The 16,605-nt window shown below is 37.8% G+C and overlaps 1 protein-coding gene across 2 annotated transcripts in view; it reads right to left on the bottom strand.

Annotated features, from left to right (window-relative positions):
- Window positions 1-16,605, bottom strand: part of CPD (carboxypeptidase D) — a 61,947-nt gene that overhangs the window by 19,073 nt on the left and 26,269 nt on the right. For both annotated transcript variants that reach the window (XM_079798861.1, XM_079798862.1), the window contains exons 7-12: window positions 14,428-14,595; window positions 9,082-9,191; window positions 4,948-5,050; window positions 4,326-4,468; window positions 2,091-2,260; window positions 314-637 (exon numbers count right to left, since the gene is read on the bottom strand). In XM_079798861.1, coding sequence (XP_079654987.1) covers window positions 314-637; window positions 2,091-2,260; window positions 4,326-4,468; window positions 4,948-5,050; window positions 9,082-9,191; window positions 14,428-14,595 — 1,018 coding nt within the window. The remainder of the gene's footprint in view (window positions 1-313; window positions 638-2,090; window positions 2,261-4,325; window positions 4,469-4,947; window positions 5,051-9,081; window positions 9,192-14,427; window positions 14,596-16,605) is intronic.

The following is a 16,605-nucleotide window of genomic DNA, read 5'->3' as shown; positions in this document are numbered from 1 at the left end:
TGAAATCAGTCAAAGCAATCATTAGAAAGAGTAATTTCACATTTCCTGGAGGCACAAGACATACATTGCTAATCTAAGCAGTAGTTCTCTTCCAATGTTCCTCATAAAAGTTTCCAAGATTCATTGTTAGAAAGCTCTCCAAGCAAATATGTTTCAAAATAAGTGAACTCTAACTCTCTGTACATTCAGCTCCCAAATAAATTATAGGAACCATTCAACATAGCCTATGCTGAATGTAACTTCTTTAAAAAAAAGCGGGGGGGAGGGGGGAAGAAAGAAAGAAAAAGCAGAGCAGTAAGAAGATGACACTTACTTGGTAAGATTTGTAATATGTGGGTAGTTCATCACAAGTCCTCTTAGAAACTCTGATAAATCTTTGTATGAGTGGTATCGATAAAGAGCCAAATTTGAGGAGGAGCGTAACATGAGGCCTTCCAAACCATTCTCAGCTGAAAGGTCTTTAATTAAAGTTTCAAACTCTTTGGTAGTTGGATCACTGGCATCATCAGTGTTGGTTCTATCTCCCTTTCCTTTCTTTGATTCAATGTTTGAATCTGGTGAAGATCGAACAAGTGTGAAGTTGACCTGAACAGCACCTTCGCTCTTCACGGTCACATTCTTGGTAACTGGATTATACCTGTGGGGAAAGGAGACATGGCTGAGCCCTACTTCTGCAGCTGGAGCACAGCAGCTCTGGGGGAAGCCTTGAGATAAACGTGGTGCATCTTCCTAAAAGAGTCAAATTTTAAAATTTGTGATAAATTTAATATTTATTTTAAACATTAAACAAAGAACAGAGATGGGTAGACTGTAAAATATAAGTGATATTTTAAGTTAAATATATGACTTCAAAAGCAAGTTTGTACTTGCAGTGGATACCCCCATGTCTCCTGGGATCTGAGTTCACTTGTCTGTTATCAGGACATAAGATTGGAAAAGTTTGAGAAGTACTAACTTAGGACATTATCTACCAAGCACATCATTCTTGCCCCATTTTTCAGATACTTTAAAAATGCTACTTTAGTTTTTCCAATACTATGCCAAAAAGGAAGAAAAACAGAAAAGACCTCATTACTCATTAGTGGGAAGTTTAATCCACCAATTTGTGGGCCACTAGATATTTGAAAGTCATTTTTTTTAAAAAGGTAAAGGTTCTGGCCAGTTTTTCTCAGGGTTAGAGCATAGGCCAAGGACTGGAGGGTCGCAGGTTTGATTCCCGGTCAAGGGCACAAGGGCACATACCTTGGCTCCTACACAAACCTGGTTGGGAGCGTGTAGGAGGCAACCAATGGACATTTCTCTCTCTCTCTTTCCCTACTAGCTATCTCGTTGAAGTAATGGCAGGTACCCTTACTTCAGTGAGATAGCTAGTAAGGGGATGGGAAAATATCACTGGTAACATCTACATTTATAAAAACATTTAAAAAATGACTAGAAGGTAAAAATTTTAAGTTGCAGATTAAATATGTGGTTCCAGTTCTAAGCTATTTGTAAAGGAGGGGGAAATAAAGAAAATTATTATTTTTTTTAAAAAAATAAAAGTCGTAAGTTCATTTTCTATTTTTAAGTAAATGTATCTTTATGGAAAGAAAACCTGTAAAAAGATACAAATGGCCTTTTTTAGAGAATTTACAATAAGAGAGAAAATGTTACTGAAGCAATAAGACATTAAATGTACAATAATAAAAAAAATGTTTGTCTATTCAAGAGTATTTATTGGAAATGATTGAAGTATGCAGCAGAACAGGAATCTTTTTTCCCAACTAACAGGTACTTCCCAGAATAGTTACTAATAGTGAAGGAAATCACTTACTATGGCTTTACACCTGGAAGGGGGAAGGTGATCTGAGAGGGGGAGGTGATCTGATGCACTGTTCAAGGTGCATAATTTCACAAAATTCCTATATCTGATAAGTTTGTATACTCACTTTGCAACCAGAGGAGAGTCAAATGTGTAACCAGCTCTAAACTTCCCAGTGTTAAACTCAAGGTTGCTTAACTCTTTAGGGCTTTCTGGCAATAACCTTCCAGAATGGGACGATGCTTGCCTTATTCCCAAGTGCTCAATTTCCAAGTATTCAGTCACTCACCCTTGAGCAGATGCTGTGATTTTATAAGTCCCTGGAACCAAGAGACGCCAGTAATCTCCAGTTTTGTAAGTAGTCACTGGGTGATTGATTTCAGCAACACTAATGGTGGCATTTAATATACCTCTGCCATCCGTGGCATCTAGGACAAATCCTTTGACACCCTGATGAACCTGGGTAAAGTACAAAGACACCAAGATCATTAACTACTATTATTATTTTGGGAGCTCATATCCAAAATAACAGATTGTTAATAATGTAAACATGGGGACCAAAAAGGAATTTGGGAGTTCAGAGTAAAGCTAAATGTTAACGCCTATTAAACAAAATACGTTAGTTTCTGAAAGGCTAATTTTCATAGGCTAGGGTTTGTCTTATTACAAGGATTATAAAACACACAGTTTAAACTTTTGCACATCTGGCAATTTTAGAATATAGGACATTCTGCAAGAAAACTGACCTGGCTTCTTTAAAAGAAAAATGTTATTAAAAAAAAATAGGACTATTCTAATGAGAGTAAAAGATGTAATAATCAAATGCAATACATAAAACTTGACTTGACCTTGGCTCTAAAATATAGCTATAAAAAGATGTTTTGGGGACAAGAAGGGGTAATTTAGATAACACTAGGTAATAACTGTTAATTATCTTAAGTGAGATAATGGCATTTGGGGATGGCATACAGGAGAATATCCTTATTTTTAGAAGATGCATTCTGAAATACTTAGGTGTAAAATACTGTATAACATCTGTAATTTACATTGAAATAGTTCAGCAAAAATGTGTGTGTATAATTTAAATAAAGCAAATACAGCAAAATGTTAAAAACTGTTAAATCCAAGTGAAGGAATAAAAGTATTTACTGTGTTTGTTGTATAACTTTTCTGTATATTCAAAAATTTTTAGAAAATGTTTTTAAAAATTAGTATGCAAACTCAGAGCCTTTATACCATTACACTCAGCAAAAAGAATAAAGCAGAAAAATGCTGGCACAAAGTATGTTAAATTATCCTAATAATTAATTAATCCTTATTAGCATATTTCTTATAGTCTTTACCTATTGGTCACCATGCATATCAAAACTAAAGGAAAATCATTTCACACTAAACTACTGGCAAAAATCCTATCTAATAAAGAGGGAATAGGCTAATTGACCATCACTCCATCACAAAGATGGCTGCACCCACAGCTGAGGCCAAGTTCCCATAAGGAGCCTTAACAAGCAATCAGCAGGGACCTGAGGCTACACCCACCCCCGCCGCCGTGGGGCTTGACAGGGGACCTCAGGCCGCGCCCCCCGCCCCAGCACCGGGCCAGGGGACCTGAGGCTGCACCCCCCTGCCTGGCTGGGCTTGACAGGGGACCTCAGGCTGTGCCCCCCACCCAGCGGGGCTTGACGGGGGACCTCAAGGTGCACCCCTAGTGCTGGGTCAGGGGAACTCAGGCCATGCCCCTGCCCAGCAGGGCTTGACAGGGGACCTGAGGCTGCACCCCCCTGCTGGTGGGGCTTGACAGTGGACCTGAGGCTGCGTCCCCCTCCTGGTGCTGGGCCGGGGGACCTGAGGCTGCGCCCCCCACCTGGCAGGACCTCAGGCCACACCCCCTGTCCTGGCACCGGCCCAGAGGACCTGAGGCTTGACAAGGGGTCCTCAGGGGGGCGCGGCCAGGTCTGGGTCTCACACAATTTTGAGGTGCATGTGGGTGGGCGGGGACTTGACTCTGGGTCCCGTGGTGAGCCCCAGACTCTGACAGGAGGAAGGTTTTCATATACATTTTACTAATTTTCTTTCATCTCTGACACTTCTATTATAGAGAAAGGGAAAATAGCAATATTAAAACATTTCCTCTAATTAATCCCCTTTTAATGAGCACGAATTTCATGCACCAGGTCACTAGTAAAAAGAATAAAAGTATTTACCTCATAGCCCATCTTCCTATCACTTGACAAATGCTTACATGTGTATTCAATTAATGCTAGCCTTTTATAAAGACAGGATAAAAAGTGATCACTAGCCATAAAGAGCAAAACATCACTACATTGTTTAATCATTTTCAACTCTTTTCCATTCATACAAATTAAACTCATTTCCATCTATGAATTTGCTAGATAAATGTACTAAAACATGAATAAGCCAAACTGGAATTCAAAAGGGTGTATTTTTTAAAAACACTGCATGAAAACCACATGTATCTTCTTGATCTTGGGAGAAATTCCATACTTGGCTCCTGAGTACTCACCTGTTTCATAAATTGGATTAGAGATCTTCGATTCTGTTCCCAAAATTTTGGCAGATCCTTCTCAAATGGGTATTTCACACAACCTAGTTCAATAGTCACTTCAAAGCAATTTGTTTGTAAATAGTTCCAGTCCTGCATACCACCTAAAGGATAAAAAAAATTATAATCAGTCACTCTGAAGAAATCCTAACTAATTCAGATTCTAAAAGGTAAGCAACATTCCCAGTGAAAAACCAAATTCATCTTTTCTCAGCATTGGTTGAAAAGCAATAATGTGTTCATTTGAGAGCTGTTTGATGTTTGTGGTACAGGTAAAACACTTGTACTTTCATGTTCAAGAATTCAAGAGCAGCTTACCCTTGTCTTATTAGCACTTCTAAGGCTCTTTGTAATAGTCAGAGATAAAAATATAACACTTTTATCAAGTTTTAGTGCATTATTTTTATTCAATGTGCACCAAATGTAAAAACACTTGAAAAGGTTATCTGAATGTTTTAAACTAAACAATATCTTGAAAATAATGAGTCTTTCTCAAAATTGAAAAAATTAGTAACAAGAAGCATTATCCAGGGAAACAGAAAATTCATCAAATTATATGACCTTAATATAAATGAATGTTTACCTGGGACACTATACCAATTAGCTCCATTTGTTATTCCATGAGGAAAGTATTCATTAGGGTATATATTCTTGCAAGGTCTACCTTGAAACATCTGGGAATTTTCCTGAGGGGGGAAAACAGAATCTTTATTTGTATTTTTTTGTATCTGTATAAAAAACAAACCACAGGGAGGATAAGGAAAAATAAAAGCAGTTACTTAATATGGTGTATGTGGGGCTTAACGGTACATAAAGCCAAGGGAAGCAATGAGGCTTTTCAATGCATAGATGTCTATACCATTAAGATTTTTAAAATGTTTCATTATCTATTTTTAATCAAAATTAAATATGCTTTGTAAAAAAATTGGACTTTATTTCTCACTCACAACTAAAGTATTTAAACCAACCCAACTACTCTTTTAAAAAAACTAAAAAAACAAACAAACCCACACCTGTTCATATTCATACTTTCATTTCATGTTTTGAAGAATCTTAAAGTCCAGAAAAGATAATTCACATACAACATGCAGTAAGCAGCTTTCTCAACTTTGAGGGGGACTGAAATGGCTCCTCAATGCTTTGACTGCACTCTGTGCAATTACCTTTTCCTGTTACAACTGGTTGCACCTATTGTCTTCTAAAGAAAAGACACTACTCCTCGAAACAGCTCTCTTTAAAATATATATATACACATATATACATATATATATGTTTTTATTATTTTTAGAGAGATAAGGAGGAAAGAGAAAGAACGAGAAGCATGGATGGGTTGCCTCCTGCATGCCCCCTATTGGGGATCAAGCCCACGACCCATTAAATTGTCTTGGTGCCCTTTGTGAAAAGAAAAAAAATCAATTGACCATAAATGTAAGAATTATTTCTGGACTCTCAACTCTATTTCACAGTATCTTAATTACTGTAGCTTTGTAGTAAGTTTGAAATCGGGAAGTAGGAGGCTTTTAACTCTTGTAATTTATTCTTCATTTTGGAGAGAATTTTGTCTTTTGCTTCCATTTCTTTCCTGAGTTCTATCAATTCTCCTTTATTTCTTCCTGTTTCTTTTTTTTCCTTTCTGTTTTCATTTTTCAAATATATGAGCCTACAAGGTTTTCCCTATTCTCAGTGTGTATTTGGGTATATTACCAGTAATCTGTTTGGAGTGCAGACTTAGTTTTCTTCTGCTTCTTGGTTGTTTTTTTGGTGGTGGTAAGGTTTCCTCAGGAGGTAAGTGTGAAGTTTCATTTCCTGAATTTCTGCAATAGTTCTCCGATGGTTTTCTTTACCTCATGTTCATTTTTATGATATTGGGCTGTTTTGCATGATTCCTGGTTAACAGTACCCTTTTCTGACAGTCTAGCAATCGAGGTACTTTAGTGTGTGTGTTTGTTTTTTTGTTTATTTGCCTTGATGTAAGGGTGGAGTTGCAAGTCCTCTGATTTTATGATTCTCCTCTATCTTGGTCAACCTTTTATTTCCCCCTTTTTCTTTTAAATATTTTTTTATTTTCGCCTTCACTATTCAATTGCCAAAGAGCACGTCTTCATTTCATTTTGCCTTTCTCCCTCAGAAGCTATGAGTGGAAAGATTTCCCTTTAAATTGTGCATATCCTTTTAAATCACACCAGATCCTTTAAGTTGTACTTTGAAATCTCTTCCTTGTCTTCCAGTGCTCTCATCTGCCCAGTTACTTTTTTAATATTTTCAGATTTAGGGTGTATTTAATATTTTGTGGTCATTCCAAATCACCTTTAGTCCCGCCCTTCATTAACTCCTCTCTGTCTTCACAGATTCTCTTGGTCTGCTTTTCCTCTCAGCCTTGTGGTGGGGCAAAAGTGGCTGGGCACATGATAATCATGACAGATCACAACCAAGAGAAAGGAGGCTGTGAATAAAGACTGAGGATTTTATTTTTAAAATTTTTAAAAATATATATATTTTATTGATTTTTTACAGAGAGGAAGGGAGAGGGATAGAGAGTTAGAAACATCGATGAGAGAGAAACATCGATCAGCTGCCTCCTGCACACCCCCTAAGGGGGATGTGCCTGCAATCAAGGCACATGCCCTTGACTGGAATCGAACCTAGGACCCTTCAGTCCGCAGGCCGACGCTCTATCCACTGAGCCAACCCGGTTAGGGCAAGACTGAGGATTTTAATTATCACCTCTCTCATTTATAACAGAAAAAAATAAGGACATAATATTCCAGAAGAGACAGGTGTGATAGGACCAAGTAATGGGGTAGAATATAGATAAGACACAAATAAATATGAATCTGAATGTAAATCTGAATGAAATCACATCATGTTACTCAAAGTTCTACTTTAGTTCAAGGAAAAGTGATCTACTGGGACTAAGAGGAGTAAAGCTGGGATTAGGAGGCTGAAGTAGACGATAAAGGCTTAGAATCAAATGAGCCAGGGAGTCAAGCAGCAAAACATGAAATGTTGCCAAATAAAAGTGAGTGCTCAGCTGAAGTTAGAGAGCATACATATGTAGTGTAGTCAATTGCCATGACTGCGCGACATTTCTGTAGTATACTTGGAATACTGGAATGGAGAAGAAATATGGTGGTACTTACTACGGACTGGATATTGGCAAGGCAGATATGTCAAAAGGGTATAAAAATTCCTAAGGTGTGAGAGTACCACTGAAAGGTATGTCAATGGGTCTTCGCTAAGTAGAAAGTAAATCAAATCAAAGGATTAAAGGCCAAAGAATATTTAAAAAGACTAAGAAATTAGAATTCACAATGAGGGTCAAGAGTAGAACTCTAAGAACAGGCATAAAAGGTGACAGGGACATGTGCAAAATCTGACCACATTATTTTTATGATTTGGGGGTATTCAATTCTTCTCATTATTCCATGTGCATCTGTCTAAAAGTGCTGTGCCCAAAGTAATAAATGTACTCCCCTGTTAGAAACTCTGCACACTCTCACAAGGTCTATATGAACAGAATGAGAGTAGGGAAGTGGAATGATGGAAGGCTGTGATTAGAGGACACAGAGTTGCAGTAATAGTCTTCATTATCTATAACCAATAAAGTCAGACTATCAGTAGTAAGATAAACAATTTAGCCCTGACCGGTTTGGCTCAGTGGATAGAGCGTCAGCCTGTGGACTCAAGGGTCCCGGGTTCAATTCTGGTCAAGGGCATGTACCTTGGTTGCGGGCACATGCCCAGTAGGGAGTGTGCAGGAGGCAGCTGATCGATGTTTCTCTCTCATCGATGTTTCTAACTCTCTATCCCTCTCCCTTCCTCTCTGTAAAAAAATCAATAATAATAATAAAAAAAAATACAACACTTCCAGTGAACTCTATTTGCAGTTTAAAGAAAAAAATTGAAACAAACCTCGTTCCAAGTCCCAACTTTTAATGTTTTCAAATAACAGTTTTTAAATTAAACACACATGCACACACATATAACATTTCCAATTGTAAAAGTAATGTGTGTCGACTATAGAAAGTTTACAAAATACAGAAATTTCTACTGGCTTTCCTTTGTTATATATTACTATAGACACTTAAATACCTTAGACAAGGTTGGCAATTTTTTTTCTGTAAAGGGCCAGATAGTGAAAATTCCAGGATTTATAGCCTCTAAAGTATCTGTTGCAACTATTCAAATATGCTGTTTCTACTGAGATGACCACAGCATTTTTCTTCGTTAGTCTATCAATATGGTGAATCAGACTGACTAATTTTCAAATGCTGCAACAGAAAGCAGTCATAGACAAAATGTAAAAGAATGAATGTAGCTGTGTGTCAATAAAACTTTATTTGAAAAAACAAGTGGTGGGCTGGATTTGGCCCCAGAGCTGTAGTTTGTCAAACCTTGCTTTAGACTACTCTGCTAGTTTTATGACTTAAGTACTTACCAAGTGAAATAAACTAGTATGCATTACGTTCCAGGTACTGTGCTAAAAACCATAGACGGAAAGATATTATCTGAGCTTAAAGGCTAATAGGGAAAAACATTTAGTATGTTCAAATATAGTGTGGGAAATAGAGGAGAAAAACTAATAAGGTTTCCCAGAAGGAATCATGGAAAGCTTAACCTCCTAAGAAGAAAAGAAAGCACCCGACCTGAGTCCTGCAGGACTTGGTTTTCAAGCATTTTTTAAATGACAGAGTTAGTTGTATGGCAACTAACTTACCTTGGAATAAGAAAGTGCTATTTGCTGAAACACAGCATCATCAGGTGATTTACTGTATGTTGCAAACCCTTGTTCATCATCATCAAAAGGGTAGTTAACCACCAAAGAACCTGCCAGGGAAAAGAGGAAAACGGATCATGTTATCTGTTTCAAGATGAATCATTAACATAAAGTAAGCTTTTCACAACACTGCCAGAGACAGTAAGCCAATACAATTTTCCAAGGCTAATTTCTTCAACAGAAATGAAAAAGTTGCTCATTTCCTCCACAGAAAATCAAGTAATAAGTAAAATATTAAATAGCTATGCATGGCACTTAAAGCTTTCCTTAACTGAAAAGGTATTAGGAATTCACCTCAACTTACAGGTATAATTTACATGTCAGAGTTGAAACCAGAAGTATACAGGCTTAATTTAAACAACTTTACTTTTATAATATTTAGAATCAGAAAAATTGAGCAAAATTTGATTATTTCCTCAGTAAAATTCAGACATTTACAAGGCTGTGGAATTTTAAAATAAGGAGGAACCCTTGGCTCCTTTCCTCAGCTGCCGGGTAAGGTACTGGGTCCTTCTGAGGAAGCTAAGGCTACATTGGTGTGAGGCCCTCACTTCATCAGGCTGCCAGCCAGCACTTGCCCAGCACACACCCAGACCATGGCCTCATTCTAGGAGCTCCCTGCATCTAATCAGCCCTCGGCCCTCATCCTGCAGGACAACGAGGTGACAGTCATGGAGGATAAGATCAATGTCCACATTAAAGCAGCCAGTGTAAATGTTGACCTTTCTGGCCAGGCTTGTTTGCAAAGGCTCTGGCCAATGTCAACGCTATAAGCCTCATCTAATGTAGGGGCTGGTGGACCTGCCCCAGCAGGAGGTCCTGCCCTCCACCACTGCTGCCCCACTTGAGGAGAAGAAAGTGGAGGCAAAGAAAGAAGAATCTGAGGAGTCTTATTATAACATGGGCTTTCGTCTTTTTTATTAAACCTCTTTTGTGACACGTTCAATAAAAAGCTGAACTCTGGGGGGTCGGACCCTTGATGTCCAATTAATCCTCCCATCTCATTTCGCAGATGTGGAATCTAAAACAGAGAGGTTAAATGAATTATGAATAGAGAGCAGAGCCAGCCCTGACCTCCACTCAGAAAAAAATGGTAAAAATGCCCAGCTGGTGTGTCTCAGTGGTTGAGCATTGACCCATGAACCAAGAGATCACTGGTTTGATTCCTAATCAGGGCACATGCTTGGGTTGCAGGCTCGATCCCCAGTAAGGGGCATTCAGGAGGTAGCTGATCAATGTAGCTCTCATCAATGTTTCTCTCTATCCCTCTCCCTTCCTCTCTCTAAAAACAATAAAAAATATTTTTTAAGATGATAAAAATCTTATATTAAAAATTAGTCAACTGGAGTTATATCATATGATTTTCCATGACCTAAGGTAAAGAAAGGGATGCGTTAAGACCTGTGTAAAGGATATCAATTCCCTTCTTGCTCCCTGCAGGGCATAAAGCAGGGTGCTTCTCAAACAAGAGCCCAGAGCTACACATGCCCGCCCCCCCACCATAGAATGGAATACTTTATTTCCCATTTAGTCACATTGTTTTCATCTGTCCATTTATTAGGCCTCTACTAAGCAATTCACTTTTGCCTTTTTCACCATGCCACTTCATGAGAATGGAAATGAAGGAACATATTCAACTTGAACTCAGATGAAGTAATTCTGTGATAACAAATACCAACTAACATTTATATATTAAAAAATATTCTTTAAGAAGCAAATATAAAAACAACTATGCGCACTCTATTTCCACAATAGTTCTAACAAGAACAAGTGTACTTCAACACCTCTTCTTAGACAAATTTCTAAAAAAATTTTTTATTGTACCCTGGACCTCTGACCCATACTTAAAAATTCAAAAAACTTTTTAAAAAGTCAACATCAACTCCTACTCAATACTATCTTTCAAATGGTTAATTCTTGAAGGCCAAAAAAGATCATAAAAGACTTAAAATGCTTCTACGAAACAGTTTATTTTTTAAAAATAATTAGTACTGACATAAAAAATATGAGCAACAAAGGAAAAAAGAAAAATTTGACTTCATCATAATTAAGAACTTTTGTGTCAAAGGGCATTATTAAGAATGTAAAAAACAAACAAACAAACCAGCCTATAGAATGGGAGAAAATAATTTCAAATCAGCAATCTTACAAGGTGACAGAACCCAGACCACACACACACACACACACACACACACACACACACACACACACACACAATCCCAACAGAAAAACAACAACAATTAAAAATAGGCAAAAGACTTGAACAGATATGGCCAAAAAGTACACAGGAGATGCTTAACATATTTAGTCAATAGGGAAATGCACATCAAAACCATAATGAGAAGCGCTGGCCAGGTAGAGTGTCATCCATATATGCCAAGGTTGTGGGTTCATTCTCCGGTCAGGACACACACAGGAAGCAACCAATGAATGCATCAATAAGTGGGACAATAAATCAATGTCTGTCTGTCTCTTTCTCTTCCTCTCTTTCTAAAATCAATTTTAAAAAGCCATAATGAGATAGTACTTTTCACCCACTATACTGGCTATAATAAAAAAAATGAAAACAAATATTGGTGAAGATGTGGAGAAATTGAAACTCTTATACATTGCTAGTTAAAATGTAAAATAATTCAGTTACTGTGGGAAAAAAAGTTTGGCAGTGCCTCAAAAAGCTAAACATAAAATTACCCAAAAGAATCGAAAACAGGGATTCAAATATTGTATGCCAATGTTCACAGCAGTATTATTCCTAATACTAAAAGAGTAGAAACAGCCTAAATATCCATCAACAGAGAAACAGAGAAAGAAATTGTGGAAGGCAGGGTAGGGTGAGGGTAAGGGGGTGAGATCAACCAAAGGACTTGTATGCATGCATATAAGCATAACCAATGGACACAAACACCAGGGGGGTGGGGGCATGAGTGGGAGAGGTGGGCGGGGGCAATGGGTGGATAAGGACACATATGTAATACCTTAATCAATAAAGAAAAAATACTAAAAAAATTAGTATTAAACACATGGACAAAAACAAAATTGTGACATATGCATACGATGGGACATTATTCAGTCATAAAAAGGAATGAAGTACTAATACATGATACAATATAAATGAACCTTGAAAACATCATGCTAAATTAAAGAAGACAGACAAAAAAGGTCACATATATGATTCCATTTCTATTAAATAACCAAAATAGGCAAGTCCACAGAGACAGAACACAAATTGTTGATTGTCAGGGCTCAGGGGAAGGTGGGAATAGGGAGCAACTGCTTAATGGGTGAGGAAATAAAAACGCTGTGGAACTGGACAGAGATGGTGGCTGCACAAGATTGCGAATACATTAAAAACATTAGAGAACTGTTTCACTTGAAAGTGGTTAATTTTATGTGATACAAATTTCACCTCAATAAAAATTAGTATCAAAATTTACAAAAAGGAACTTTACTTTTCTCTATATTCCTTCAATATCCTTCTAAAATGAAATCCTTTTTTAAATTTCTTTGCCAAGAGTCCAAAACCCATTTAAAGACTTTAAGATGAGAAAGCAAAATATGTCATGTAAAGAAACATGTCTACATGACTGAAGATGAATCTCCCAATCTTGTGATTGGCTTTTATCACTTGAAACCATGCCAAGGTTTTGATATCACATGTGTAAATTCATAAATTATTTTCACTGGAATGTAACTAGTAATTGTTTTCAGATTTAGCCAACATGACATGTGATGCATTCTGAGATTATTCTTAAAAGCTCAAAATGAAAAAAAAATTTTCTATCGAACTTGTTATAAAATACTTTTTAAAGTTATTTTGCCAACCAGCCTGTAACTTCATAATTCCTATTTGGGTCTTTGAGAACCATCCATGATTACCGAATGTGGAAGTGTTTTTTTCTACTACTGGCAAGCTTTCAAAGCAATTTTTAGAGAACCTCAATTTACTTCTTAAATCTAATAATCTTAAGTATATACTGTCATTCTAAAATAGAATGACATTTTAGAATGGCATTAGGTTAATCTATATGCCATCAAATCTCAGTTGTGATACTACTTCTTCAGATATTCCGCCAAACGTTGACATTACATTTCTTTCCCCTTGCCCTGGTGCTAATACCTTCACTCTTTTAAAAAACAAAACAAAACAAAAACAGCTTTATTGAGATATAATCCACATACCATTTAAATCTTAAGTCAATGTTATTTATTATATTCACAGGGTTATACAATTTCACTACTATCTAATTACAGAACATTTCATCACCCCCACCCCCCAAAAATCTGTACCCATTAGCAGTCACTCCATATTCCCTCCCACCATTATCCACAACTTTCTACCTCTATGGATTTGCCTATTCTGAATATTTAATAAAAATGTAATCATACAATATATGGTTTCTTGTGATTGGTTTCTATAACTTGGCATGTTTTCACAGTTATCTATGTTGTAGCATGCATCAGTACTTCATTCCTTTTCATGTCCAAATATTTCATTGTAATGGGTTTACCACATTTTATTTATCTACTCATCAGTAGATGGACAGTTGGGTTGTTGGTCCTTTTTTATTATTTTAAGTAATGCTATTGTGAACATTCGTGTACAAGTTTATGTGTAGACATAGGTTTTCCATTCTCTTGGATACTGACACTGTCTCTCCTTTATTCACACAACCCTAGCTGGATGTTGTGATCATTTTTAATCTTGACCTCTCATCCTATTCAACTGATCAATTCCTGCTGAGTGATATGGATGTGTATAAGCTCAGACAATACATGAGAATGAAGTCATTGTGCTGCAGTTAAATATATATAGCAAGTAATAGGTAAGAAAATGTCAAAATTTAAATTTACATAAAAGTGTTTATTATTCAACTTTAGGGAGAAATAGGAATAAACATTTGAATCTGTTAGTGTTTAATTTTTATAAATGACGAATGTTATCAAATTCCCAATGAGAGGGGTAAATATAAAACACTTCTGAGGGATAAATATAAAGCACTTGAAGAACTAAGTGAGAGCGAGAGAAAAAAAGGGAGAAGAGGAGAGAGAGGGAGAAAGAAGAATTGGTGGGGAGGAAAGAGTATGGGAGGAGGGGGGAGAGAGGAAGGGGCAAAACAGGTAGGAAATGGGCTTAAAAAGTTATGAAAGGGAAATTCATTATTGTCTGCCATAAAAGCAATAACAGGATACCCATTTTAAGATAGTCTATTAAGCAGATAAAATTTCACCAGGATTTTCAAATACTCTCATTGAGACTTAATTAGTAGAATATCAAGTTGCTATTACCTCCATGCAGGTTTGCTGACAGTACAAATGGATAGGCCTTCATCCAGCTCATTACAGCAATGGTTTCTGGTTGGGTTGGATCTGTGATCTGAACAAACTGGTCTGGGAAATTTCGGTTCAAGTCAAAGTTGTTGCTGTTGTTTCTGCCAATTACACTTACTGAATCTCCTATATGATACAAGATTCAAATTTAAGCCATGTTTCACTTACATTTTACACATACTGCTTCAGCTGTCTTAACTCAAGGGTAAGTGTGAACATATCAGGCTTCACTATGACCAATCACACTATAATTAAAATTCACATCTTTTTTACATTATACATTTAAAAAATTCACCTCTTCCAAATCTTTTGAGCAGAGAGGTAAAACCATTTTCTTTTCACTTCTGCCCTCTGGTCATACTTGGAGGGGAAACACAACCAAGTATCCTATCTAATAAAAGAGTAATATGCAAATTGACCATTACTCCAACACACAAGATGTCTGCCCTCATATGGTCAAAGATGGCTGCCCCCATGTGGACACAAGATGGCCACCACAAGATGGCCAGCAGGGGAAGACAGTTGGGAGGAACCACGCCTGCAAGGGAGGGCTGTTGGGGGCGATCAAGCCTGCAGGGAAGGGCAGTTAGGGGTGACCAAGCTGTCAGAGGAGGGAAGTTGGGGGCAACTGGGCCTGCAGGGAAGGGCAGTTGGAGGGACCCAGGCCTGCAGGGGAGGGCAGTTATGGGTGACCAGGCTGGCAGGGGAGCAGTTAGGCATCAATCAGGCTGGCAGGGGAGTGGTTAGGGGGTGATCAGGCTGGCAGGCAGAAACGGTTAGGGGCAATCAGGAAGGCAGGCAGGCGAGCAGTTGGGAGCCAGCAGTCCTGGATTGTGAGAGGGATGTCCGACTGCCCGTTTAGGCCCGATCCTACTGGGATCGGACCTAAACGGGCAGTCGTACATCCCTCGAGGGGTCCCAGATTGGAGAGGGTGCAGGCTGGGCTGAGGGACACCTCCCTCCCCACCCTCCCCACCCCCCGTGCACGAATTTTGTGCACCGGGCCTCTGGTACATATTATATTAAAGTATTGCTCAATTGTCAACAGACATACAATGACATGATCACAATGTTGAGTGGGCATGACTGATCCCAGAGGGACTCTATTGTACTGGTATACAGGTCACTAAAATAGAGTAAAGAAACAGAACATTTGAAAATAAGAAAACTGTGGATCACATTAAAGTAATCACAAAAAGGTAAAGTTAGCCAAGGATGTAGTTGGAAGTTTAACCTGATGGGGAAGAAGGGGTTACACTTAAGCTTATTCCATTTTAATATGGGATGGGAGCCCTATTATTGTTGTTATAATGAGAGAGAAAAAGGAAGTGCATAAAGAAGACATACTGGAGGGCTTACTAGTAGTAAGTAGTTCCACCTTTTGGTAGGTCTCAAGGGAGGAATGTGAGAGGAATTTGTGAAGCTACAAAGGATGAGGTCTTTAGAAAGGGAATTTGAGTTATAATATATATATTAACCTGGTCATTCAATAGTTGATTCAGTGTTTAGTCAGTGAGAGTAATAAATCATGTGGCTGCATATTCATATTGTGGTACCTATGCTATGCACTGGTACCATTGCCTGGAAGGAACCACAGCTTGGAAAAGATGGAGTCTCACTCTCCTAGTGTTCTGCATAAGGTGGCCTGTGTAAAGAAGTTGCTCTCCAGGCCCCAGGAGAGATTGGCTAGCCCAGAGGAGGCAAAGAAATGGGAAATTAATAACTTAGCAGATTTAGAACATGCATGGGGAGTAGAACTTGGACTCAAAAGATAAGGTTCCTGAAATAATAATTAAATGAGAATCAGTGTTAAAATGGAACAATTTGCAAAAATCTTAACTATTTTTAGTAAATAAGAGAAATTATCAAGGTAAAGAACTCCATTAAATATAAACTTGATTACATTATTGTTGAATGAACTGGTCTTACAAGAATACAAAAGCTGGAACCAATTATGAAGAAATTTGAGGAAAACAATTAGTTCAAATTCTCTTCTACCCCCAAATAATCATCCTATATAATAAAGAGGTAATATGCAAATTGACCCTCATGCCCTCACAAGATGGCTGCCTATGACCAGGCCGGCAGGGGGTTAGTGAGGAATGACCAAACGACTGAACAAGCAGGCTGCATGGG

This window comes from Cnephaeus nilssonii, assembly GCF_951640355.1.
Source record: "Cnephaeus nilssonii genome assembly, chromosome: 19".
Classification (NCBI taxonomy): domain Eukaryota; kingdom Metazoa; phylum Chordata; class Mammalia; order Chiroptera; family Vespertilionidae; genus Cnephaeus; species Cnephaeus nilssonii.
The sequence above is the reverse complement of the archived record's forward strand: the minus strand, read 5'-3'. Positions and strand labels throughout refer to the sequence as shown.